This window comes from Corvus cornix, chromosome 2, assembly GCF_000738735.6.
Source record: "Corvus cornix cornix isolate S_Up_H32 chromosome 2, ASM73873v5, whole genome shotgun sequence".
NCBI classification, from domain to species: Eukaryota; Metazoa; Chordata; class Aves; order Passeriformes; family Corvidae; genus Corvus; species Corvus cornix.
The window spans coordinates 152,674,864-152,702,094 of NC_046333.1; the positions used below are offsets into that span (position 1 = coordinate 152,674,864).

At 45.3% G+C, this 27,231-nt stretch overlaps 1 protein-coding gene across 13 annotated transcripts in view; it reads left to right on the forward strand.

The window, feature by feature from the left end:
* Window positions 1–27,231, forward strand: part of ADGRB1 (adhesion G protein-coupled receptor B1) — a 283,118-nt gene that overhangs the window by 246,176 nt on the left and 9,711 nt on the right. For 7 of the 13 annotated variants that reach the window (XM_039548691.1, XM_039548696.1, XM_039548697.1 and 4 more), the window contains 7 exons: window positions 2,293–2,391; window positions 10,704–10,875; window positions 12,008–12,103; window positions 14,688–14,742; window positions 18,307–18,983; window positions 19,620–19,655; window positions 20,278–20,382. In XM_039548691.1, coding sequence (XP_039404625.1) covers window positions 2,293–2,391; window positions 10,704–10,875; window positions 12,008–12,103; window positions 14,688–14,742; window positions 18,307–18,983; window positions 19,620–19,655; window positions 20,278–20,382 — 1,240 coding nt within the window. The remainder of the gene's footprint in view (window positions 1–2,292; window positions 2,392–10,703; window positions 10,876–12,007; window positions 12,104–14,687; window positions 14,743–18,306; window positions 18,984–19,619; window positions 19,656–20,277; window positions 20,383–27,231) is intronic. The other 6 variants (XM_039548703.1, XM_039548701.1, XM_039548702.1 and 3 more) reach the window with 3 other exon arrangements.

Consider the following 27,231-nt stretch of genomic DNA (forward strand, 5'->3'; position numbering starts at 1 on the left):
CTCTGTTGGTCACAGAAACCACCCAAGAAGAGTTTTCCCCACAACCTTGTGTGAAATAATCGCTGTGCAATAATCACAATGTCCTGATGGGGTGGAACAGAGCTGCACTGTCAGAGCACAGAGAGAAGAGAGTGATTGGGAAGATGATAACTGCATTAATATAGGAGGGATTGGGATTGCCTTTCCTCTGGGAATGCTTCCTGCTGGAAGCAGCGCTCCTGCTCTTCGGGCTCTGGATGGTGGAAAGCACTGCTCAATATAAGGTAGCAAAGTCCAGGCTCCAGTGAACACACCAGATGAGCCCATGAGCTGTTTGTGGATGTTTAGGAAGCAGAAAAAGCTAAATTGAATGAAGGCATTATTCACTGTGATTATTTCATTAGCTCCCCTTTCATATGCACAGGCGCCAATCTAAACCTGCTACGGAAATTCAATATATTAACAACCTCATGCCCCCAACCAGAATGAATTAGGAGATAAATGGATCCACATCTGTGCCCACTGCTTGCAACTTTCTGCATAAACACACACAACAGCAGCTACAGTTGTGTGTTACAGTGGTCTTTTGGCCAGTTCTCTGTGATTCAGTGTCATTCATGTTTTTTCTGGTGCAGTTTTCCATCAAATTCCTCAAGTCAATCTACTTTTTTCTTTTTGCTGCCTATCTCTGCCTCTCTCTGTCTCTCTGCTTATCTGTTCTTTGTGGCTTATAGATTTGGGGGATAAGCTTTTTTTCTTTTTTTTTTTTTTAAAGGGTCATGCACCTAGTGCCTCTCCAGACCCACTTTAGCTTTGGTTCAGCCATTGTCCTCACAGGATTTACACCATCCTTCCTGGAAAGTATTTATTTATGGACACAGGAGCTAGTTTCCTCTGTGTCTGAAAGCTTCTGTGGGATGCCTTAGTTATTAATCTGGACGTGAATGATGACTTATGTCACTGTAATTAATGAAAAGACCAATCAATAGCCACTTGACAGCGGGCCACTGGGTCCACTGCTGCTGCTGTGTTGGTGCTCATCAGGATGTCTTTTTGCAGTGAGACTGAACAGAGAGCCACCAAAGCTAAGAAGTGATCTCTCTCCCAGGCAGGGCAGGGCCGTAAAACCCCTCCTGGTCAGGGCAAACATCCCTGAGCAGCATCCCCACCACGCCCCAGGGATGACAGACCCGCTGTCCTCTGGCAGGGATTTCATGTATTCTCTGATGCTAGGCACTGCAGGAGGGTCTGGGGGATGTTTTACAGACTCCTTCCCGTTTTCCAGGCCAGATCTGCTGTGGATGTGGATCTGTGCAAACCAGGGAGTGCACACAACCAGCAGATTCTGGGAAGAAACGGGGCCAGTGCCAAGCTGATGTGGCTCCTGGGCTCTGGAAGAAGAGCTGAATGGGTGGGTTCCCACACATCAGCTGCTAAAAATCCCCGGGACGTGCTTTAGCAGATCCCCTCATGCCAGCAGCCCTCAGTGGACTGGTTCTGTGGTTGGTCCCATCCGGAAAAAATGGGAGTGACAGTCGGAAATAATTCTCAGCGTTCATCCCAAAGATGTTTTTAGCTCCAGAACAGGATCTGAGAGAAGGAATGTCTCAGAAGCAGTCAGCCAGTCCGGTTCCTTTCAGGGCAGGTTGGGGGTCTGAGGAAACACCCAAGCTCAGGATTAACTTCAGGACATGAAAGAGTCTCATCCTTCATCAGGGATGAAGCAACCAAAGAGTGGCCTCTGTCCTGGTCTCACCAGCTCCCAATCAGAGAAAATAAGTGAAAATATCCCTTTGATTGCTTTAGGACAGAAGATAAGCAGGCACAGCCCCCACAGCCCTACTTCTTGCCTTCTACTGCACAACCCTGCCACCTTTTTTGTTTTGGAGCAAAAAGGCCAGGAGGGAAAAGAGCAATTTCTCAGAAAAAAAAAAAAAAAAAAAAAAAAACAACCAAAAAACACAAACAAAAAGAAGGAGGTGGAGACTGGGAGAGCAGGGTTCTCTTCCGTGGGTGCCAGAGACAGACACCCTGAATCTGGCAAAATGTTCACCAACACAGTTCCACCCTCTCCAGTGGCACCAACAAGTCTCTGAGTTGTCCATTCCCCCCATTCCCCGCATCTGGAGTGGTACAGATGAGAGAGTTTTTAATTCCTGCCTGTCTTTCATTTCTCTTCCCAAACTGGGTATGGTTGGTTGGTTCCTTTTTCTCCTTCTTCCCTTTTTTGGCTTCTCTTTCCCTTTCCTTTCGACGTTTGTGCTCATGAGCGAAGTGTTTTGTTTTGTTTCAGTCTTTTGGTTTTAATTGCAGTCAGATGGCAGTGCCCCTTTACGGCATGACGCTCAAATGTTCCAAGTGTGGAGTAGTTTCTTCTGCTGAAGTTTCGGCCACAGCCACCAGTAACGCCATGTTAGTTCCTCTAATTTCAACTTCTTTTCTTTCTTTCTTTCCACTTTTTTTTTTTTCTTTTTAATTTCATTTTGATTTTCGCTTTTCAGTTCATTTTTTATTTCCCTCTTCCATTTCCCTGCACTCACCAGCCCATGTTTGTTTTCTCTCCCCATGTCCCTGCCCACCTCCCTGACATCCCCCAGCTCTCCCTGACCTCATTCTGTGGGCCATGAGTAGTGCAGGGCTCCTGAAACACCCCTGGAGCTGATGGGCTGGATCCTGAAAAGTGCTTTTTGACATGCCTAGATTTCAGATTTAAGCATGTGAGCAGCCCATGGAAGACAAAGGGACTCTGCATTTGTTGCAAGCTGTGTATTTGTTTAATGCCCTGTTCTTGGAGTTCCAGACTTAAAGATGTGATTCCCAGTAATTCTGGTGGTAGACAGGGACTCCAAAATCCATCTTTTGCTTGAGTGTTTTCCTCCAGAGGCTGCAGAGCACTGAGTGTGGTTTAAGTGAGTTGGTGAATCACTTCTAAGTGGGTTTTTTTTCTCCTCTTATGAAATGGTAAAGTTAAGTTTAATACCTTGTAGGCCTGCAGGTCTGATTTGATAAGTGTTGACTGCCTCTTTTGGACCCCTGAAAGCACTTGGAATTAATTCTCCAAATCTTAAAGCATTTCATAGCTCTGAGTTATGAAAATCAAATGCTGTTAAATCTCTTCTTAGATGCTGATGGAGTTAGCTTAAAAAAAAGAAAATAAAAAAAAAATTAATGCCAGAGCTTTGTTCTGCTGGAGAAATTGTTGCTATTTATGTGGTTGGCTTTTTTCCCAAAGGTTAAGGTTGGAGGGAGAGCGATGAGGGAAGGTTTGTCTTTCTTCCTTCCCTTTTGGAAATTTTATTATCTGTATCACACGCAAGTGATGCTACACTTTGGTTTTGATGTCTAAATTAATACATGCAAAACGTGTGAAGGAAACAGTCTCAGATCATTCGCAGTTCAAAAATTCCTACCTTTAATTAATCTGAACTAAAAGAGGCAGCCGAGTGCCAGATCTCAAAATGTAGAAAGATAAAAGAAAATCAAAGCTCAAGTGCACCTGGAAGGTGTCACTGCTCATGGCAGGGGGTTGGAATGAGATGTTCTTTAAGGCCCCTTCTAACCCAAACGGTTCTATGATTCTGTGGTTTTCTCAGTGAAATGAAAAACCGAACAAAATCTGATTTATTTTTCACTGCTAAGGTCATTTATTCACCTTTTTCAGCAGTGCCCAGCTGAGATGGTGACATGGAATTGGTCCAGACGCATGTACCACAAGTCTGGAATGAGCAGCTCACTGCTTTTTGGATTCCTGTAACTGCAGAGGAATGTTAAACCAGCAGAAGATTTACTATTAATAAATTAGACTCTTAAATAGAAGAGGCTTTCTGTTCATAGTAAATTAATTTTAAAAGTTAAAGAGTCTCAAGTCCCTCTCCTATAGTGTCTGACATTGGTCTGTGATAAATCACAAATTCTGATTCATCTCCAAATGAGGGGAAAAAAAGGGATGTGAAAGCCAGATCTCCTATTCATCCTGCTTCTTTAATTTAAGTGGATTGATAGAAATTGGAGGGCTCTTGTTAAGAGGATTTTTTAATGTTTTGTTTCCCAGCAGATTGGATACCTCAGATGACAGGGTCCAGTATCAATTTTGTTGTTTGTCCTCAAGTGTCCCATGCTCTTCTCCTTGCAAAGGGAACACTGAGGAATACACGAATAATTTCACTCATTTCCCCTTGACATCCACTTCATCCTGCAGCTGAACTGTTCCTGCTTTTTCTCCTCCAAATTTATTGTAAGTGAGGTTTTCCAAAAGGCCAGGCCCTGATTATGCTTCGTGCCATTGCCACCCTTCTGCTGGGCTCCATCCTCCCAGACTTTGGAGCAGCTTTGCTGTTCAGTTTTGGAGTCTTGAAATGTGGATTAAAGGCCATGAGGATTCCTGGGTCCTCTCTGGCCTGGACTGAGCCATAAATTTTTGGTGGAGAACACATCAAGGGTGTTCCTGCCTTGTTCCTGCTGGGTTGCTCATGCCCTTTCCAGCTTCCCTCTCATGGGTTCCAGAAGTTTCTGGGATAGCATGGAATGAGAAATTGATCCTTTAGCCCATTTTTCTTGGCTTTTGGAAATCTTTGTGGTGATATCTGTGGTCAGATAAGGGGATGTGTAAGGGAGGGAGAACAGAGTGAACTAATGGGAGAGAAAAGTGGCAGAAGTAGAAAAATACTGGAAATTGTGATTTCTTGACCTGGGAGTGATAAATGGAAATCTTTGGATATCTGTGACCTGTTAGGGGTTAGCTTGACTTGGCAGGTGTGGGTTAAATAAATCCTTCCCTTTAGGCTGTGCTGAAGATGCTGAGCAGGTTTTTCCATAGGAAGACCTCTGTTCCCACATTTCCTCCTGTTTATTGCTGCCTGTAGGGCACCCTCAGCCTGGGAGATGTTGCTTTATAATTAATTTGTCTTTTCTACCTGTGAAAATTATTTTATCTGAGATGGGAAATGCATCTCAGGGGCTTTCTTAGAGCCAGGGAGTGCTGAGGGATGGATGGATGGATGGATGGATGGATGGCTGGATGCATGCATGGATGGATGGGTGGATGGATGGATGGATGGATGGGTGGATGGATGGATGGATGGGTGGGTGATGGATGGATGGATGGATGGATGGATGGATGGTGGACGGATGGATGGGTGGATGGATGGGGAGTGGGTGGATGGATGGGTGGGTGGGTGGATGGATGGATGGATGGATGGATGGATGGGTGGATGGATGGGTGGATGGGTGGACGGATGGATGGGTGGATGGATGGGTGGATGGGTGGATGGATGGGTGGGTGGGTGGATGGATGGATGGGTGGATGGATGGATGGACGGATGGATGGACGGGTGGATGGATGGGTGGATGGATGGATGGGTGGAGGTTGATGTCCCATCCCTGGAAGTCTTCAAGGCCAGCTTGGATGGGGCTTGGAGCAACCTGCTCTAGTGGAAGGTGTCCCTGCCCATGGCAGGGGGTTGGAACTAAATGACCTTTAAGGTCCCTTCCAACCCAAACCATTCCATGATTTTATGAATTCCTGCTAAGCAGCTCATTGGAAATATGAACTATCAGGCTCTGACCAGTGGGAAGAGATTGGCCCAAGATTAAAGCCCTGGCACAGTACATTTTTCCAGGCACCCCACCCAAGAGCCAATATCAGGGCTTCCTCGTGACCCTTCTCATCATCATCCCTCTTAAATCCTTAGGCATTCACATGTCAGATCTCCCATCTATGGATTTTGTCCTTTTTCTTGGCTCAACATCCTTTTAGGGAGTCTTAGTTGTCAAATTTTCTGCCTGTGTTGTAATTCCAGCACTAATGTGAATCAATACTTCCATGCTTGGCTGGTTTTAGGAAGGAGACTGTTCCTCAGGAGAGTGTTGTTCTCATGGTTCAAGGAATTTGAAATCCTATCCTTACCTGGGGATAAACCTGGATCCTGCAAGTCCTTGTTGGACTTTCAGAGAACACCTTCCTTTATTAAAGGTGAATAATGAAGAAGTCTGGTCCCACCTGCCTGTCTCATGTGTTATAAAATCATCACAGAATGCTTTGGGTTGGGAGGGACCCTAAAGTTCATCTCATTCCAACCCCCCCACTATGAACACTTTCCGCTAGATCAGGCTGCTCGGGGCAGTTTAGAGGCATTTGATTTCCTGTTCCCCTAATTTTATTATTTATATTGCAGCTACTGGGAGTCTAATCATCTTTTTGGGAAAAATAAAAATCACAGCAGGTGTTTCTTTTTTCCCTGTGCATGGGAAGAGCAAGCAGAGTTCCCCCTCTTTTCTAGTTACAGGTCTCCTGTCTTGGTTATATGGGCATTGAGTTACAGGGATTTGCTCTGAAAGTGTCCCTAAAATTGGGACAACACTCTTGCTTTTGGGAGGAACAGTGTTTAAGTGTTTAAAAAGCATTTAAGGCCAGGTTGGATAGAGCTGTAAGCAGCCTGGTCTAGTGAAAAGTGTCCCTGCCCATGGCAGTGGGGTGGAATTAGATGATTTTTAAGGTCCCTTCCAGCCCAAACCATTCCATGATTCTGTAATTCTGTGAATGCAAGTCAGAGGAGCAGAAAAGCATGAGAGAATAAATAAAGCACATCCCTGCACTGTGATTTTCCTGCAGCAGAACCACTGGTGTTATGGAGCCATCCATTATGAGTCCAATTCCCTTTTCAGAGCTCCTCTCCAGGAGCAGGTTTTGAATTATAAAGAGATTGTTTCCTTCTGCTGCTTCTTTAACTTACGTTGCTGCTGCTCTGTCAGGGCTGAGTAATGACAAGAATTGATCACCTTGCCCTTTCTAATGGCCCTTTACGTCTTTATTGGCATATCCTGTGCGTCCCCCTGCACTCGCCTTTTCTCGGGGCAGGGCTCTTCATCTTTCTCCATGCAGATCTTTTATCTCCAAACCCATTCTTTTTGCTCTTTCCATCGCTTTCCTCTAAGTGCAATCCCTTTATTCTGCTTCTTTTCCAAAGACAAAGACTCTCAGTGCTTCCAGCTACAGAAAGGACAAAACCACAGCTGGATTTTGTCATTTTGGCCAAATCCTTGCTGCCAGAGCAGGGTCTGCTGTGTGCTTTCATAAGGCTGGGTGCTTCCTATGGTAGATCCCATGTTCTAGAGCATGTTAGGAGTAGCTGAGGGAGCTGGGATTGTTTGTCCTGGAGAAAAAGAGGATTGGGAGGACCTTATCACGCCCTGAAAGGAGGTTGGAGCCGGGTTGGAGTTGGGCTCTTCTCCTATCAAGCGACAGAACAAAAGGAAATGGCCTCAAGTTACACCAGAGGAGGTTCAGGTTGGATATTGGGGAAAACTTCTTCACTGAAAGGATGATCAAGCATTGGAACAGGCTGCTCAGGGAGGTGGTAGAGTCCCCATCCTTGGAGGGATTTAAAAGCTGTGTAGACATGGCCCTTGGGGACATGGTTTTGCAGTGCTGGGACAAGAGTTGGACTCGATCTTAGAGGTCTTTTCCAACCTCAGTGATTCTGTGACAAAGCTGAGGACGGTGCCATAGTGTGGCCATGCTGTCACACATCCTTGCAGTTAAGTCTGGTTGCACTGTGGCAATGCCATATCCCAAATTATCCCCCTTCCTCTGCACCACAGCTGTGACACCACGGCTGTCCTGCTGAGTGACACTGACATGTCAGGGTCACCACACCACAAACCAGCATCCTGCTTCCTGAGCATGCTGTAATGATCTTCCCTGGATGCTGCTGTCACTCATCCTAAGGGCTGTCATAAATGGGATAAATAGGAGGATCTGCCTGCTAATTCCTTTGTCCCAAGCAAGAAAAATCATGGATTTATTGATCATGGCTAATCCACGAAAAGCCATTAGGTGGTCACAATGTCACTGTATAATGATTGATCATATCACATCTCATGATAAGCACCCTAATGTGATGTTTCTTAGGTCCTGTAAGTAATTCTGGGATCTTTCAAGGATTCACTGTGCCTCCTAAAGAAGGGACAGGTGGGAGGGTGGCAGAAATATGAGTCCTGCTATGAATTCAGCTCACAGCAAGTAGAATTAAGGGCAGTCTCACACAAAACCCACTTATCTTCCCATGTGTTTTCACCTGAAATTCCAGTCTTTACCTGATTTCTTTAATGGACCTTTTAATTTGGAGTTTAATATTTCAAAGATCTAAGCAGAGCCCTGCAAGTGAAATTAGAGTAAATTCCATTTCCTGTGACCTGTTGCCATCTGCTGCCTGAGAATAAAGATGGTGCATTTAAGTGGCAAGCAGCATTTCCATCAATTTTGTAAGGGATGAATGCTGTTGAGAAGGCATCTGGAAGGTGAATCACAAAGAGAGCAGAACTGCGAGCTGGTGTAAGTCAGCACAACTCGGGAAAATCCTGATTTGTTCCGGCTGAACATGTGGTCATTGGCTGAGCTGGAAGGGCAGATGATGTTTTCATCATCTGGTTGGAAGGGCAGAGCAAATTGACTCAAATAATTCCTTTTTAAAGCAGGTTTTTTTAAGCCAGTGGATTCAAATCTGACCATTTACTGAACAGAAACATAATTTACATATAATTTACCTTCTCAGCAGCATCCCTTACCACCCCAAATCCACATCTAAATCTTGGCTCCAGATCATTGTCTTTATGAGTTTGCAGATCTTTCCAGGAATGGAAAACCCACCCAGGTTTAGATGTTTGGTTCAGACCTGGCTCAGATCCATTCTCAGGTGTGGTTGCCAGGTCTCCTGTTGCACATTGGTGGCAGGAGCATCCACAGAGTGGGTGCACCAAGAGTGTTCTGGAAGACCAGATAGTTCCAGGAAGCAGAGTTGTCTCTTACAGACCTTTTCCAGCAGCTTTTATTGAACTTTATGGTTTCCCCTTGCTGCTGGAATTATTCCACCTACTCAGCCATGTTGTGTTTGCTGATACTTGCATGGAAGACACATCTAGAGAGGTTCCTTATCAACCAGATCTTACTTTTCATTTGGCCTCTCTGATTTTGTCTTTCATGCACTTGCTGCCTGGTCAGATATATGAAGGCACTACCACAAATGACAGAAAAGAGAGATTTCAGTGTAATGAGGCAGATTCCAGAGAATTGGAATAAGCAATTTCTGTTTAGGAGTTGTTTGGTTGCGGGCTGTCTGCTGGTTTTTTTGGGTGTTTTTTAATACTTTGAAATCATAGTTCTTATTGGGCATTAAGGAACAGCATTTGCTGTCCAAGATAAAATTACAAGGTATCAGATTATATCATGGCCTCTACCTTACACAGAGGTCTCACAATGCTTGTTCTAATTTAAAAAAAAAAGATTCCATTTCCCTGCTCCCTTAGGTAAATTAATTCCTTAATAATACCATGAGGGAACACATCCGAGTGTGGACAGGGCGTAGGAATATTTGTAATCAGGGTCTCATTCTGACTATAAAAATAAACTGTCACTTCAGTGTGTGGTCATTGCAGAACTGATGTAACAATCCTTGAAAAACTCTTAATGAAGCCAGGGCGTTCTATCCTGATGTCCAAACCTGTATCCAAACTCCAGCTTTGTTCAGGGAAAACTCTCACTGGGGTCTGTGAGGTAACCAGCAAGTAAACATTAAACCCTTGGTCATAGATCAGGAAATGGTAAGCAAGTCCCATGTAAGTACTGCAAAACGTGTGTCATGGTATCTGTCCTGTAATTTCTTGTCTCGCCTGTATTTGTTTGTATTTGGAGATTTTCTTGTAGCTCCACTTTTTATTCAAGGTCTGCTCTGGTTTGTTAGGTAAAAGCCCACAGAGAAATTCTCCTCATATTCTTGGTGCCAAATATAAGGGATGAGTGACAGCTTAAAGTCTCCCTAGTCAGCTGTTAAAACTGTTTGGGATCTTTTTTTCTGGTTGGAGAGATGGATGCCTGAAGAGTCCCTGGGAGAAGAGCTGCATTCCCATTTGCAGGGCCATCATTCCCAGCTAAAGTGGAGGTTCCTGGGGCAGCACTTGCATCACAGAAAACTCGTTTTGTCTGGTTTTCTGTCTTGTGAATGGAGATGTGGCTTGAATCTCAAGTTAATGTCCACACAGGAATAAACTTCCTTACAAGAATTGTCAAACACGGAACAAAAAGCTTTTTTTCCAAAGCATCAGCTGGGGAGATCGCACAAGAAAGCGGAAAATTTTCTGACCACAGGGAAATTAGGTCGGGTTTTAGTTCTCAGTGTTGTAGGGACCATCAGCTGTAGAGTAAAGGAGCAGTACAAATATTTCAGTCTGCACATCAGCTCTCTGCTTGTCCGTTCGAGTCACTCGAAAGCGTGACACGTCCCAGTGTTGGTGTCTTCCATGTGCTGTGGAAGTCCAAGTGTCTGTGACCTGAGTGCCGACAGCCATCGTGACAGACCAGTCTCTGCTGCAACTGTTCCCCTTCCCCTTGGCAACCTGCAGTGATTGTATTTTGTCTCCTTCCCTTGGGAAAAGCCGTGGTGGTGGATTAGGGGCAGAGTGGGAAGGGCGGGGAAGGGGGAGGGAGGGATCTGCATCCTTCCTCCCCACCTCTGGTTTTATGCATGACTGCACCATTGGGAAGTTGTCCCCCCTGTTTGGGTAGAGTGAGTGCAAAGCCTCTTCTTGCTTCCCTGGGAGAGGGGCTTAGGAAAGGTCTCCCACACGGAGATGTTGGCTGGAGAAGCCTGGTGGGATCTGGAGGCTGAATGAGAACCCCACCTGGAAGTGGGTGAGGTGGAGCTGAGCTCTCTTTCCCTCTCCCTTGACAGGGCTTCCCTCTGGAGCTCCTGTGTGGTCCTGCCTCTGCTGGCTCTCACCTGGATGTCTGCAGTGCTGGCCATCACTGACCGGCGCTCGGCGCTCTTCCAGATCCTTTTTGCCGTCTTCGACTCCTTGGAGGGATTTGTCATCGTGATGGTCCATTGCATCCTCAGGAGGGAGGTGAGAGGGACAAGTCGTTATCTTTTATATAATCAACATTCTTTCCCATAAAAATCACCTGGAGAAGTGTCCAGCCAGCATGGTAACTCCTCTAACCCTACAAATTTTGCCTTTGGGGAGATGATGACCACAAAAATGTCCATGACATTTTTGGTCAAAGGAAAGGAGGGGTGAAGCAGAGTGGAATTTGGTGGGCAGCCTGAGATGGGATAACATGTCAGGCTTTGCTTGTTTACCACCAAAATTCACATTTCCAGAATGTTCGCACCCCACCTCCAAAACTGCCACATTAAAGAAGCCATTTGTTTGATTTCAACAGGGGCAAAATGCACTGAGATTTACAGGATGAAATCTGTGCTGGCATTAACACCTTGATATCCCAGCTAGGAAGTACAGCCAGCAATAATCAAGCAAGGAAATTGAGGAAATTCTCTTCAGCTTCCCCGTGGAGATTTAAAATGGTGAATTATATCAGGGAAGAAAAGGATGAATCTTTTATTTTTTTTTATTCCTTTCATCCTGCTGAGTGGAGAGACTATTAATAACAGAGACAGGAAGGGGCTTTTTCTTTTTCATTTTATCTTCTTACAGTTCCTTTAAATTAAGTAAAACAGATTAATTTCTTATGTCAGGCCAATGAAATCAATGGAATTACACCACTGGCTTGGCTGAGACTCCTTCCACTAATTGCATTATGAATATGAGCATGCCTTTAACTCCCATTGCAGTCACTGGGATTTTTTTTCTTTTCCCAATTATTTCAGTGAGTCTGGGATCAGATTTATATTACAGGATCACAATCAGACTTTGTAGACACCAATCCAGTGATTAATGCAGGAGCATCCGTTGTAAACATATTGCAAGCTGCAAAATAAAGAACATTTTTATTCCTCACTGTATAAATCAAGCAAATAGAAGCGACCTAAGCAGTGACCCAGGATTGCTGGAAAACCTCTGAGTTGCTCTTCAGTGTGTGAAATATGTAACACATAAACCATGTGAAGGAAATGCCTGGATGCTGCTAAAGCGGGGTCGGTGTCCTTTTGATCTAACGAGGGCTATTTTTATTTTTGATTTTAGCAGAATTTAGTGTGCTTTGGTCAGTCTGACCTTTGCCAATCTGTTCCTGCAGGTCCAGGATGCTGTGAAGTGCCGGGTTGTGGATCGTCAGGAGGAAGGGAATGGAGACTCAGGGGGGTCGTTTCAGAATGGACATGCTCAGCTCATGGTAGGGAAACCTCCCACCTCCCCTGTTATTAGGGGATTTATGGGAATTTTTAACTCATAACTGACAAGCACAGGGCTCTGTCCATCACAGATCCTGAAATCACCGCTCTTATTTCCTTTAAACTTTTGCTTGAGCAAACACAGCACTTAAAATAGACTTTTCCACACAAATCTGGGGTGTTGCATTGTAATTTTAAGGTTCTGAAACTTGCACACCAGGTTTAGCAGACATCTTGGTGAGATCTTTTCTTTCTCAGAAAAATAAAGAGCCAAAATAAACCTCCCAGGTCTTCCAGACCTTTTCATCCCCATCAAGCTGCTTTGTCCTGGCTGGAGCTAGGAAGCAGTAGTTTAATACTGTTTTAATCACAGTCTGTGGGGCTATTATCATAAAAATGCTGTCTCAGAGGGATTTTTTTTTCTCTCAAAAGCACATTTTGCTTTACTGGCAATAGTTTAAGCTCTGTAAATCGTGGTCCTGTTGTGTAAGTCCTTTACAAACAGTAAAGGAATAAACTGTGGGGCTTTGTCCTGCATCTGCTCCACTGTTGTGATTTGATGCAAGAAACATTTAATTTCTGGTCTTAAGATAAAGATAACAGGAGAATCGGAGGATGTTAGCAACTTCCAACAGTTCCTGGTTAATATTAGAACTACAGCACAACCCAGTGATGGTTTTTTTCCAGTCACTCCTGTACTGGGCAGTTTGTGCCTGGGTACGAGGCCTCATTTCAAACAGCACAATCCTGAGAGATTTAATTCCACCACACCTCAGTGGTGTTTGCTAAAAACAGGAGCCTCATTTCTCATTTAAATGCGGAGTCTTCTCATTTTCAGCCAGGTTCTCGCTCTGCCTAATTGTGGGTAATTAGAGAGCCCCTTGCATGCCTGGTGCTTTGGCTTCTTCAATAATAGACACCATCATCACACCCAGTCTCAATCTTCCTTTCCATAAATTAACACCCAGAGCTTTTTTATTCTCCTCCTGTAAATCGCATGCCTTCAAATTATTTATATAACTTCAGATTCTCAGCATCCTGAAAAAAAGTGGGTCCTGTATTTGTCAGTCTGTTGTCGCCATCCCAAGTTTCAGGGTTTTGTATCTCTGTACAACTCCACGTTTTCCATTCATTATCAGCCACCATGCAAAATTCCATCTCAGCCACAAGTTTTTAGCAATGCTGCATTTCCTCCTGCGCTGCTGATGGGTGTGTGGAGGAGCAGGGAGCTTACAATCACCTTCCTCACATTCCAGCCCAAAAAGCTGTGGAATCTGGCTGTGAGCGATGACTCCTTACTGATATTTTTAGAGGGGCGCAATGTTATTTTCTTGTAAAATCACCAAAGAAATCAAAATACAGCATTTTTGCTGTTACCTGTTCCATTAATCTCCAAATCTGCCCAACTAGTGAAAAGGAGCTTAGCTGAGTAGAACTGTTTTCCCCACAAAATCTTGTTGACTGGTATTAAATATAAACCTGTCTTTCATTTATTTATCAGCAGAACTAGTGCAGGCTGTTAAGCTGCATTTTCTGGGACTCCTATCACGAAAATGAGATTATATTTTTCTGTGTCATCCCATTTGCCCATTCTAATGTTACTTCAGTCGTATTTCTCTTCTGTTCTTTTTTGATTTTTTTGATATCCCAAAGAATTTACTGGGAAATTAACATCAGGAAGGTTGAGATAGTTCAAAAACTCTTGGCTCTCAACCTGCTGATATTAAAGTGTTTATCCCAGGGGGATGGGGATTTCTCCCACATTCTTCACAGTATTCAAATGGATTTCATTTCATCACATTAATACAATTATGTTAAGTGTCTTTCTGAAATGATACCAGAAATAATCAGTGAACTCTTCTACCTTTTGCCACTCTGCAGCTTTCCCATACTCCATGAAAGCTCACGGCCCGCTGTGACTCAGTTTATCCAGTTATTTGAAATGTTATCTGCTCAAAGCTTCAGAAAAAGGATTAACTCCTACTGGGAGAAGAAAGGAGTTTTCTTTGGCTGTGCAGACCACTTGAAAAAGTTATTCAGCCTTTGTGCCTGCGGGAGCCATTGATTTTATACGTTAAAGAGTTTCAGAAACAGAGACTTGTTCCCGCTTCATGTGACCTGGTGACAGATCACAAGAAAGTCCAGTGGGGATGGGGTGTTCCCAGCAGGATCCCCAGATCTCTTTAATAAATGGAGGGGAATCCATTTAAAATTATGTGTGGAGTGACATATCCAAGACAGTTCAGGCCAGGAACCTGCTCCCTTCTTTTTTTAGAAGTGTGAATAAACATCTTCCAGGGGGATACTTTAATCTGCAGCCCAGGAATAAGTGAATGGATGAGCAGATGAACCCCAATTGAAACGCAATGTTCTCGGTTTATCAGTGATAAAATTCAAAAGCCAACAGGTGGAAAAACGTGGTGTGCTTTCCTTGTTTGAAAATCCAAGCAAAACCTCTCACCTCTGCTCTCCTGGCAAAGGCTGTGCCCACCTCACTAATTAAAGTGGGGAGTTTTGCATTTTCCGAGCTTTCCTGTCCTCCGCCACCCCCTTTTGACCACGTCCTCTGTGTTCTGTGTCTTTCAGACCGATTTCGAGAAGGACGTGGACATGGCTTGTAGATCAGGTGAGCACATCACAGGTGAGAATCAGCAAGTGACCTGGTTTGGGGATTGAACTAGGCCATTTTTTTTCCCTTTCTGTTTCCTTTGTGTGTGTCTCAGTGCCTTGCATGTCCTCGCATTGGGTTGCCCTTCTTTCAACCCCGGCCAAAAGAAAGCAACACCCCGAATTCTCCCTTTGCTTTTCCTATTTTCCTGAAGCTCTTTTGGCCTTTTAACTTAGATCAAGCCTTGCCTCTGAGGAATTATTTTTGCCGTGTAACATGGTGGCAGAGAAGAGTGTCAATGAAGAAGAGATGGGATCCATCTCTTCCTGCTGTGATCCTTCTTTGTTCCAGCAACCCCTGCCCAAGGGGGTCACACCAGCCTCAGGCAGCTCTGGGCATAGCAAGGGTGTCTTTGTGGAAAGTCTGGAATCTGGAGAGCCTTCCCACCACTCCAGATGGCTCCAAGCACTCTTTGGGGCACCTGGAAGTGGTTGGGTCTCTCCTCCTCTGCCTGCTCCTTTCTGCTGTGTGTTCGTCACACAGGTTCCTTTGAATCCTGAGGATGTGCATGAGTTGACAGCCCCTTTTCCCCAATAATCCCAGGGGTGTCTGTGCTGCCTGGATTCTCCCTGGCTGCCCATTCCTCTCTACAGGTCTCATCCTCTCCTGGTCCTGGCATGCCTGACATTTTGGCTGAGGTTATTTTTCTTACCCTTTGTAGATATTGAGGCTTTCATTTGCCCTCCGAGACTTCTCCCCTCTCCCAAGCAAGAGAAATACCAGCTTGCTTGGACCTTGCATAATTCATATCTTCCAAACCAGGATCTTCCCAAGCCAAGGACACACTCTGTGTTCAGTTACCATTATGACAAAGCTTTTCTCTCTTTTTTTATTGATCTTTCTTTCTTTCTTGTGTTCCTTCTTTCCTTTTTTCTTGTCTTCCTTCCTTCTCTCCTTCTTTCCCTGCCTTGGCTTTTTCTTTCTCTCCTCTTCTCTCTTTCTATAAACACCTACCTGTCCTTTTCATTTATCGTTTTCTTTATCTCATCTATCATTTATTTATCTGCTTCTAATGTATTTATCTATAATTCATCTCTTGCATTCTGTCTCGCAATCACTTATTTATCTCTGTCCTCAGCTGTCTGTCTTGCTGTATCTGTTATTTATGTATTTCTATCTGTCAACATTTGTCCCTGTCACCGTGTTTCTGTGTATTGTCTGTCACTGTCACTATCATTTATCTGTCTAATATCTATCTATATCTTATTTATCTTTTCCTGTCCTTCTCTCTTCCTCACTCCCTCTCCCTGTGCTTATCACAGTCACAGTATATTTATCTCACTTACCCCTGTGATATCTTATTTCATGGTCTCTTTCTGTCCATTTATCTCTTTTCAGGGTCTGTCCAATTTTTTTTTCTGTTTCTCTGTCTCACGCTCTCTAATCTAATTTCGAGCTGTCAGCCTCTTCTCATTTGTCTCCCTCCTTCTCTTTTGATACCAAATATCTCAGTCCCAAAAAATCACGTGTGAAAAACGTGTGTGTGAGGCCATGTCTAGGTCGAGGGGATGGTCAGTGAACATTCACCAGGCAGAGTCAGCTGTAAACCCCAGCAGACCCCTTTCTGGATCTGCCACCACACCTCTTAATCCCAAATTGAGTTTCCCAGAGGAAGGGAAGGAGCTGATTTGTTTGAGATTTCAGGGCAGGAGCCCCTGGATCAGCAGCTTGCCAACAGCCTAAGCTTCCCCTCCTCTGCCAGCATCCAACTCTACAATTTGTTTGTTGATGTCTGCCTGGAGAGATTCTCCTCCTCTCATAAAATTCCACTAGAGTGAGCCAATATAAGTGGTTAATAATAAACCCCATTTCAGAGACCTTTCGGAGTAGTGCACCATCCCATGCACTCTGCTTATTGAATAATAAAACCCAGGAACTTGTCCAATGGTTTTTGGCCATCATTTCTCCTGGAGGCACCATCTGCCCTCTTGTGATGGATTGGAGATGTGGCTGACACCACTCATAACCCCCTCACGTAGATCCCCTGGTAGGACAGGTCCAGGGCTCGGTGTTGAAAGCTCACTCTGCTCCATGCTTGGAGATTGCCAAGTGGAAACCTCTCCAAACCTATTTTCTGCAGCTGATGTAAGCATGGAGAAGAGCCTGGATCGATAAACCTTGCTGGGACTCCCAGGGGAAGGGTTTGACTTGCTCTGATTTATCCCAGCGATGCCAAGATGATCGTGGCTGCTGTGGCTGCACCCAGACTTTTCAGCTTTAAAAGCTTTTTACAAGTTCTTTTTACTCTCCTTGGTGCCCTGCTCATCCTGCCTTGCCTGCTCTGTAGTCTTGGGGGGGAGCTTTGGTCTTCCCTCACTCCCACTCTGATCCAGTAGGAAAATCAGTGCGTCCTCAGTGCCATGGGATGCCCATGTCCCACCCCTGTCCCACATGGAACAGCTGAATAATGTCAGCTTACCCCAAAAATCCTCCTCCCTAGTCCTAAAAAGATCCATTTACCCATTTTTATTTCTTCCTGAGATGGGTGAAAGGGGAACATGCATTTATTTCTCTTTTCCTGTGCTGAAATTGTGGGTAAGTAGCCCTCACAACACTTTGTCCCTGCCCCACAGTCTGATTTTCATGATTTTCTGATTTTTTCACCCAATGGAGACATCCAGGTTGATGTCCTTATTTTCCCAAGATCTTTGTTGCAGCCTGAAATCAACTGAACCATAGATTATTATGCCTGGAAAAGGGGCAGATGGTTTTTTGTGGACAGTGTTGTGTGGGAATGAGTGTCCAAATGTCCTTTGTGACTTGTTCACCTCCTCCTCAGTTCAAGGTTCTCCTCTTTTTTAAAGGAATATTCCTGTTGCCACTTGCTTTCCTGAAGAGAAATTGAAAATAGCCAAATAATGAGCTCTCACAAAGCCTTGCCATGAATACTGGAATGTAAAAATTTTTGGAGAACAGTTTGGATTTCATAACAAAATATGGTGTGTTTCAAAATACCTATTTAGTAACACTGGAACTGTTAAGGGAAAAGAGCAACCTGAAGTATTTTAGTGAGTTAATTAAAAAAAAAAAAATTGAAGGGGGCTGGAACTCAATGATCTTTTAAAGTCTCTTCCAGCCCAGGGCATTTGATGATTTTATGATCATCTGAATCATTGATAATGTTGTATTTCAGCTATTTTCTGAATCAAAATAATTTTTTTTACAAGAAAGCAACCCTTTATTTTAACCTCCACAGGTTAATAATATATAGATTTCATGCACATACTAGATGTACTAAATACCTAAAAATGTCTTTGTTTTTCAGTGTATTGTTATCAATATGTTGGCCTAGATGGGAGTTTTGGCCATGGTTGTGCTGGAAAATTCACATCACAGAGAATTATCCCAAAATAAGGAATTTTTTCCTGCCTGGCTTTAGTTCTGCCTTCAGTATCCTGGATTTTAAAAACAGAAATAATGTTAAACACGACTGTGCCTCTTTGGGAGAGGTGCTGGTGGGGAGTGACTGTGGGAGGTGTCTTGATGTGTGAACAAAACGCCAGGTGAGGTGCTGAGGACATTTTTCTGTCTCCCCAGTGCTGAACAAAGACATCACCACGTGCAGAACCTCAACCATCACAGGGACCCTGAAGCGCCCGTCGCTGCCCGACGAAGAGAAACTGAAACTCAACCACCAGAAAGGCTCATCCAACTTCAATAGTCTTCCAGCCAACGTCTCCAAGATGCACCTTCAGGGCTCCCCACACTACCTGGGGGCCATCAACCTGAACGAGTTTAGCAACCACTCCCTCACCCTGAAGAAGGACAAGAACCAGCCGCCAAAATCCATCTACATCTGCGACGGGGACATCTTCAAGAAGTTGGACTCGGAGCTCTCCCGGGCGCAAGAGCAGACCCTGGACACCAGCTACGTGATCCTGCCCACCAACACATCCACCTTGAGGGCCAAACCCAAAGATGAGAGCAAATACAGCATCAACATCGACCAGATGCCTCAGACACGGCTCATCCACCTCAGCATGGCCACCGACCCCGGCTTCGTGGTCAAGAGTCCCCCGCGGGAGCCGGTGACCATGGCATGCAGTGAGGCGCAGGGTTCCTCCATGATCCAGCAGCAGCAGCAGCTGGCTCCACAGAACATCTCCAACGAGTCACAGATTCCCAACAGCCTGTGTGACACGGGTGACTCAGGGAACTCGGGCGTGGTGTCCAAGAGTGAGACCGTTTCCACCCTCTCCATGAGCTCCTTGGAGGTGAGCGTGGGAATTGTGGTGTTGTTCTCAGCCCAGGGTGGTGTCTGCCCTCCATCCAGCGACTCCAGGGGGTTGACAAGAAGAACTTTAGGGAAAATGCAGGCCAGGATGCAATGCCAGTGTCAGATTACCCTGAGGGACCACTGCCATGGGAACATATTTTGGAATGTGATGTCACAACTTCCACAGACACCTTCCCTTGCTGGATCAGCTGTCTTTAGCCCTACAGGTGCTGCAAAGTCAAAAAAAAAGTTAATTTCTCAAGGACTGTTCATTTTGATGCCAGGCACATGGTCTGCCTTACCTTTTCCCCTTTATATCCTCTGCTCTATTTCCCTTTTTGATGGTTTCAGTCATGATACAGCTGAGAAAACCCCAGTGATCCAGGCTGGACAGGGCTTGGAGCAACCTGGTCTAGTGGAAGGTGTCCCCGTCCATGGCAGGAGGCTGGAACTGGTTGATCTTTAAGATCCCTTCCAACCTAAATGATTCAATAATTCTAAGTATTTGGCATTTCCCATCATGAAGAGCCAGAGAAACATGTTAAAGGTGCAGGAAGAAGGAAAAGGATAAGGATTCTCCCTGTTTTAACCCCTTACTAACCTTCACCTATCTCTTTCTCTCCTGAATACCCAGAGGCGGAAATCCCGGTACGCAGAGTTAGATTTTGAGGTGAGTACATCCCTTTCTGAATGTTGGTCCCAAATTTTTTGAGCCACCGTCTCCAATTATCTAGCCCTTGGCAGAGCTCAGGAAATCCATATTCAACCTGCTCTTACATGCAGAGTGAAGTCCTTCTAGAAATTGTCCTGCCTCTCCTTCTGGGCAGCAGAAGGTAGAAGTGAAATGCAGGCAGGTCAAATTAAAAAGAAAATATGATTGTGGAACAGTTTCTGATGAAATTACCCGAATTCTACATGTTTGGGTGACCTCTGAATACATTTACAGAGGTGACAGACTGAGGAGAGGCTGGGCATGGGGACAGGTATCAGTTAAAGAAGGGCAGCAAACCTTCCTAGGACATTGACAGTCAAGCTCAAATTCTACAGTATAAAAATTTGATTGTTGCAAGTTTAAGGGTTTTTTATAGGTCAAAAATTAGGATTTTCCACTTTCTCCCCCCATCTCGGCTTGAAAATAAAGGCAGTGCTACAGTGGGTCCTCAGTAAATGCTGAAGGTGTTTTAGGCACCTGCAGGGAGACAGAGCTGGGATTTAATGATGTGACTCTGCGGGGAGGATATGTTCCTAATGAATGGGGTTTGCTGACCTGGGGCCCTTTGTGTTTGCTCCAGAAAATCATGCACACAAGGAAACGTCACCAAGACATGTTCCAGGACCTGAACAGAAAACTCCAGCACGCAGAGAAGGAGAAGGAGTCTCCAACAACGGACAGCAAGGTTAGTCAGACACTTCCAGAAGGCCTCTGGTGCCAGCAGGAGCATGGGAAACAGCAGGAAATTTAGGAGCACTCCCTGAACACTTTTCCTTGATTTTCTATCCATGCACATTGCAACAAACACATGCACCACACAGAAGCCCAGGAGGAGGATGTCTGTCCCCATGTCTGTCCATGGTGTTGTCTGCCCTGTGTCTGTTCTTGGTATTCCCTTCCAGGTCATCCCTTTGTGCCCTATTCATCAGCTCTTAGGTGGGATCTGGAAATTGGGTTGACCATGAGGAGATCTGGGTGGAAAGTGGAGCGGGCAGAAAGAGGAAAAGCATCTCCCCGCCATTGTGGGGCTGAGGCAGAGGCCAGGGTGGCAGTGATGGGATATTTTGGATGGCCACAGCAGTGGGATTGAAGCTGTGATGTTGGGAGCACATTTTAGGGACTGGAGCCTAATCAAATGTAGGTTATTTGTGACAGCTGATCACCCATGATACGAGCACATGCAAATGAGTGAGTCCAGGCAAGGCCATGAAGGTTCTCCAAGAGCTGGAACATCTCTCATATGAGGAGAGGCTGAGAAAATTTGGGTTGTTCAGCCTGGAGAAGAGAAAGCTCCAAGCTGAGCTTATGGTGGCCTTTCAGTCCCTATAGGAGCTGGAGAGGGACTTTGGCAAGGGCATGTAGTGACAAGACTGTGACAACCAACAAGGGGAAAGGGCTTTAACCTGAAAGAGAGTGGGTTTAGCTTGGATATTGGGAAGGAATTCTTCCCTGTCAGGGTGCTGAGCCCCTGGCACAGGGTGCCCAGAGAAGCTGTGGTTGCCCCATCCCTGGAAGTGTCCAAGGCCGGGCTGGATGGGACTTGGAGCAACCTGGGATGGTGGAAGGTGTCCCTGGCCATGGCAGGGGGTGGAACTGGATGATTTTTGTGGTCTTTTCTAACCTAAACCATTCTGTGATCCTGTGACATCCATGTTTTTCCTCGATAGGAGCAAAGTTCCAGGGAAAAGGGGCCTTTAAAGGAGACAGACTTAGGGAAGAACCTTTCAGCCTTTCAGAGGGGCAGAGATCTGGGACTGGAAACAGATATCAGAAGCCTGTGTAATAAGTGGTGTAGATAATAAAATAAGGAAGAGCAGGCAGATGGCACCTTCCACATGTCTCAGCCAGCTGGGCAAGGACTGAAAGGCTGCAAGGAATTCTATCAGCTCCAGCTGAAGGGAAAAACAAGTGGCGGAGCCAGGCTGGAAGTAAGAAATTAAATTTGGGGTTGCCTGCACTCGGGAGAGAGGCAAGGTGAGCGAATTATAACAATTCTTGGTGATTTGTAATCAAAGCCCCTTGTGACAAGAAAGATACTGAGGGGCTGGGGAGAGAAGGGCAACAAAGATGGGGAACGGTCTGGAGCCTTGGAGTCTGATGAGGAGAGTCTGAGGGAGCTGTGGGGGCTCAGCCTGGAGAAAAGGAGGATCGGGAGGACCTTCTACTCTCTAGAACTCCCTGACAGGAGGTTGGAGCCAGCTGAGGGTCGGTCTTCTCTCCCAGGTAAAAAGTGCTAGAACGAGAGGAACCAGCTCCAGTCGCACCAGCAGAGGTTCAGGTTGGGTATGTGGAAAAGTTTCTTCACTGAAAGGGTGGCCAAGCATTGGAAGAGGCTACCCAGGGAAGTGGTGGAATCACCACCCTGGAAGTGTTCAAAAACCATGTAGGTGTGTCACTTGGGGACATGGTTCAGTGGTGGCCTTGGCAGTGCTGGGTTAACAGTTGGATCAGTGATCTTGGAAGTCTTTTCCAACCTCAATGATTCCATGATCCTAAGACAGATCCAGGATGCAGCACCCCCTGCAATGTGGCAAATGTGGCACTGGTGGGGCTTACTTTGATGGGACTCCCTCAGAGGCAAGAGCAGAGCTCGGAGGGTGATGGAACCAGAGGTTTGGGGTTTTTTTGGGGGGGAAGCAGAGCATTACAGAGCCTTTGGTCGGTGTCCTGACCTCACAGCGTTGCTGTGCTAAGCTCCAGAGATGTTATCCCAGCAAATCCTACTTTTACTGTGTGTGGCACGGTGTCATTATGGGCTGTCCAGTGTAACAGAGCGAGAGGGGCTGTGGATCTACAGGTTCAGATCAAAGAACCCTGCTTAGCCCAGAATCCCAATGTGTCTCACTCAGTGTCACCTCTCTGGGGTTTTTTTTTGCAATTATTTCAGTGTGACGCAGCTGTAAACCCAAAAAAATGCTTAAATCCAGTGTAAAAGATAATCTGTGGTCTGTTTGCAGGAGGGGTTTATAGATTGGGAAGATTTTAGCATTTCAGAGATGCATCTGTATAGAAATAAAGTTGCTGCTGTCAGCATCAAAGAGCTTTGAGCTGCTGAAGGAGGCTCTGAAGGGGGCTTTTGCATATTGACTGAATTTTTTTCAAGTTGGGATTTTTCCCTTGGATGTAACGGGAGAGAGGGAGCTTGTGCAGAGCAGGATTGGCAAGTCAGGAGTGGATATTGGTTTAAAAAACATCCAAAGCAATACAAAGTCAAATAAATAGGGTTTTTCCACCCCTTTTTTCTACCATTTGCTACTGAGGACCCCGCTGGAACTCAGGCCCCATCTTCAGCTCATCCTGAGAAGGCAAAGAGCAGATAACAGGGATTAAAGGAACAACAAAAGAACGTTTTCTCTTTTATGTATGTTTAGGTTATAAAACGATGGAGTGTTTCTGCTGGTGACAGCGATAAAACAGACCTTAGCTTAAGTCTGGCTTTCATTTGCATTGCAGAGCATCCTGGACTTATCCCAACCCTTTCCATGACATTAATCCAAACACAGAAAGCTCGTTGCCTTGTGGGCATGAACAAGGTCATCAGGATCCTGGAATACCCCTAAACCCTTTCTCATCCCAGAGTAGAAGGGATATTTCCTGCATTTGCTCCATCTGCCTGCATCGCTGTTCTCTCTGATTTCCCTTTTAAATAAACAACCACAAAGTCAAGCTCCCAAGTCTCTCTCCAAGCCTGGCATTTTCCCAACCTCTCCTGGCAGCATGTCCCATTGTCCTCAGCCCTTTCCAGGATACAAAGCTTGTCCTAATCTTGCTGTTCCTGTCTCCTCCCTCAACTCCAAGGTCAGAAAAGTGCTGATGAAACTGGAACTAAATGTCTGCATAGGACAGGCATCCTGTGGGGATTCCTAGGAATGGCGCTGGCCATTTTTAGGGATCAATTTAGATTTTAATTTTAATGCAAATGCCATCCCCACTGTATTCCAGTGCACTTACCCTATCACACTAAACACAGAGCACCTTTCACATGAACTCCTAAATGGTCAGATTTTAAGGAAACACCAACATAAGAACAGGATGAAGGAGCAGATCTTCCGTCTCTTTAGGAAAAGGGGTGGAAAATTCAACCATCACGTTTATTTACCCTTGAGAATTTCTCCAGTTTCAAGGGTAAAATATGATTTTTATAACCCCCTTTTTAAGGGGTTTTCAGCCAAGACACAAAGTTTTGTACAAGCACATGTGTTTTAAGTATCCTGACACATGGAAACTTGGGATAAATGTTAGTGCTGTGTACACTTAAAAAATGTCCTTTGCTCACTGTCCCAGAATAGTTACTGGCAGAGCTGGAAACATAGTGGGGGACTGACAGAATCATTAAGGTTGAAAAAGATCTCTAAGATCATCGAGTCCAACCATTAACCCACCACTAAACCGTGTCCCCAAGTGCCACAATTAAAAATTCCTCCCAGGATTGTGACTCCACCATTTCCCTGGGCACCTGTTCCAAAATCCAGTATCGCATCTCTCTTGACAACCCTTTCAGTGAAGAAATTTTTCCTGATATCCAACCCAAACCTCCCCTGGCACAACTTGGGGACATTTCCTCTTGTCCTATCCCTTGTTACCTGGGAAAAGAGACTGACCCCCACCTGGATACAGCCTCATTCCAGGGAGTTGTAGGGAATTTTAAGTGGAGACAGGTTTGGGAATTAATTCTGTGATTGAGGAGTCCTAATACACATCCCGCTGGGATTGGAGTGTCCCCACTGCTATCAGCTCACTAATGAGTGGGGCTGGTATGTCAGAGGTAATTGTGGGAGCCAGGATAGTGCCTGGAATGCCAGGCAGGTCTGAATCTTGCTGATATTCCAGGCTTTCCCAGGAATGTGGCACTGGCCACAGGTATTGTTTTACTGCAGTCGTTTTGCTGGAAACCAAAGCACATTCCTAATGCTGAACTAAGTTGAGCCTCGGAGTACAATAATAAAGAATTGCCCTTCCTTGGGGAATAAACATGGATTTTTCCATATTTTCTTTTCCAGTTTATTCCATAAAATTTATTCCATGTGACACATACTTTCTTGTGTCTGTACCTCAACTGTAAAATGCTCCCACTGGAAGCACCCTGAACTATTCCTGACTAAAATCACATTTTCCAGCAGGATCCATGTTCAAAGCACAAAGGACCACACATCCAGGTGGTGTTCAAGCCTTGGCCCTGCAGGAGGGAAACGTGGTCACACTCAAAATGGCTTTAAGCTGAGGGAGGGTGATTTTGATGGGATATTGGGAAAAAATTCATCCCCGTGAGGCCCTGACACAGATTGTCCAGAGGAGCATTGGATGTCCCATCCCTGGAAGTGTCCAAAGCTGGATTGGACAGGGCTTGGAGCAACCTGGGACAGTGGAAGGTGTCCCTGCCCATGGCAGGGGGTGGAATGAGACGAACTTTAAGATCCCTTCCAACTCAAACCACTCTGGGATCCTGTGATTTGTGGCTGTAGGGACTGATCAGGGATGTAGACACTACTTCCTAAAGTTAATTTTTCCATGTTAGGGAATTAAGATAGGAGCAGGATGCCATCCAGCAAGATCTGGTGATTGCCAAGTTGAAAAGCCAGGTTTTTCATGCACTGATAAATCTCTGTATGACCTTAACATGATCCTGGCAGGGTCTTTCCAACTCTGGATATTCTGTGGCAAATTTTTTCTCCCTTGCAGTCTTTGACTTCAGGTAAAGCGAGGAAGGTGGAATTGACTTTTTTCCTTACTCAGAAAGAAGTTTCAGGGTTGTAGGTTGTTCTTTGCTCCTGTTATGCTGGAATTTGGGACAGATTTTCTCTGTCCACCTGAAGAGATGGAAGAATCTAAAAATAGCATCTCAGGAGCAGCTGGTTTGCTGTGCTCGTCCTCCTCCCTAGCCTGGGGAGGTTTCACACTGTTGCCCTTCCATTAAATAACAGACCAAACTGGAAGCTGGTGTAGCCCCTGAGCAGAAAACTGAATGAGCTCTGTGTGTGTGGAATATTTATCCCCCCGACAGCTTATTTGCAACCAGGAAGCATGAAAGGAGCCAAAGGCTTGGAGACGACCACAGCAGGATTTGCATCAAAATACCCAACCACCCCCAGCAGGCATCCTGATGAAAATTTCAAGCTCTCTTGGTGTCTGGGATGCACCAAACCTTTGTTTTTAAGGCTGCAATAAGCAGTGAGCGGCTTCCACCTGGATTATAGATGTCTCTTGATGTAAGGGATATTTTGGATGTATATTGGGATGTTAGCTTGGGACTGACTCAGACAGAAGAGGTCTTCCTTCCTAATCACTCCCATCACTTTGACTCCTTCTTTCCCTCCCCAGTTGCTACCAAAAAAAAGAAAAAAATCCCATTGTTGGAAAACCTTGCTGCAAGTTTGTTTCTCCCTTTCAAAGCCTGACCTTTGCCTGGCAGACTGTGGGCTCCACCACTCAATTTCTTCCCCTGTTTCCTCCTAAATACACAGAGTTACCCAGGTCTGAATTCTTGTAGCTGAGAGTTCTCCGCATTAAAGCAGGATAGTGGTTATTTCCAAGCTGCTTTGTACTACACAGGAAATATTCTCAGGGTTTTACATCTCAAATGCTCCTACTCCCGGGGAGTTAATTGCTAAAGAAATTCCAGGGTTTGGGCTGGACATTGAGAAGGGTCAGTGGTTTGTAGGCTTTTAAAAAAGCCAAGGTTTTGGTTCTCCTGAGCTTTGATAGCACTGGAAGTGACGCTCCTGCCTTCCCCCTCAGCAGGAATCCTTTGATGCAGCTCCATTAGAGAAGCTGGAATCACATCCATATCCCTCTTTTCCTGCCAGCATCTGGCTTGGCACTCATTTTAAACAGCAGCTCTTCGCTTGTGCCGAGGTCAGCACTGGACGGAGCTCTGCAAATTCCTCGGATTTGCTCGTCCTTGTTGATTAGCTCCCTGCCACATTCAGCTCCCTGCAGCTGGAATGGCTTTTGCTTTGGCTCCTGTCCTGCAGCTCACATGCAGGGTCTGGACTCAGTTTATAAGTCACAGAATCACAGAATCACAGAGTCACAGAATGGTTTGGATTAAAAGGGACATTCAAGACCATCTCATCACAAGCCCCTGCCATGGGCAGGGACACCTTCCACTATCCCAGGTTGCTCCCAGCCCCGTGCAGCCTGGCCTTGGACACTTCCAGGGATGGGGCAGCCACAGCTTCTCTGGGAAAAAGCACAACTCTCAAATCCCATCCCAAATCTCTGTTGATCCTGAAAAGCGCCTGCTCCAAATCCCATTTTAAAAAGGCACAAAGTTTTTTCTGCCTAACTTTTCCTTATTTCCTTCTGGACAGTGTTTCTGTCTTGATTCGTCACTTTCTTTTCTTGAAATGAGATTATTCTTATCTTTCCTCTTTGGACATCTGGAGATTTGCCCATTTCACCAGCACTGGCTTTGGCCACCTAATGGACTGGTGAGAAAAAAGGACCATGAAGTGGACATGGAGTCACAGCACAAGGGCAAAGGGGTTTAAGATGACAGAGGGCAGGTTTAGTTTGAATAGTAGGAACAGATTTT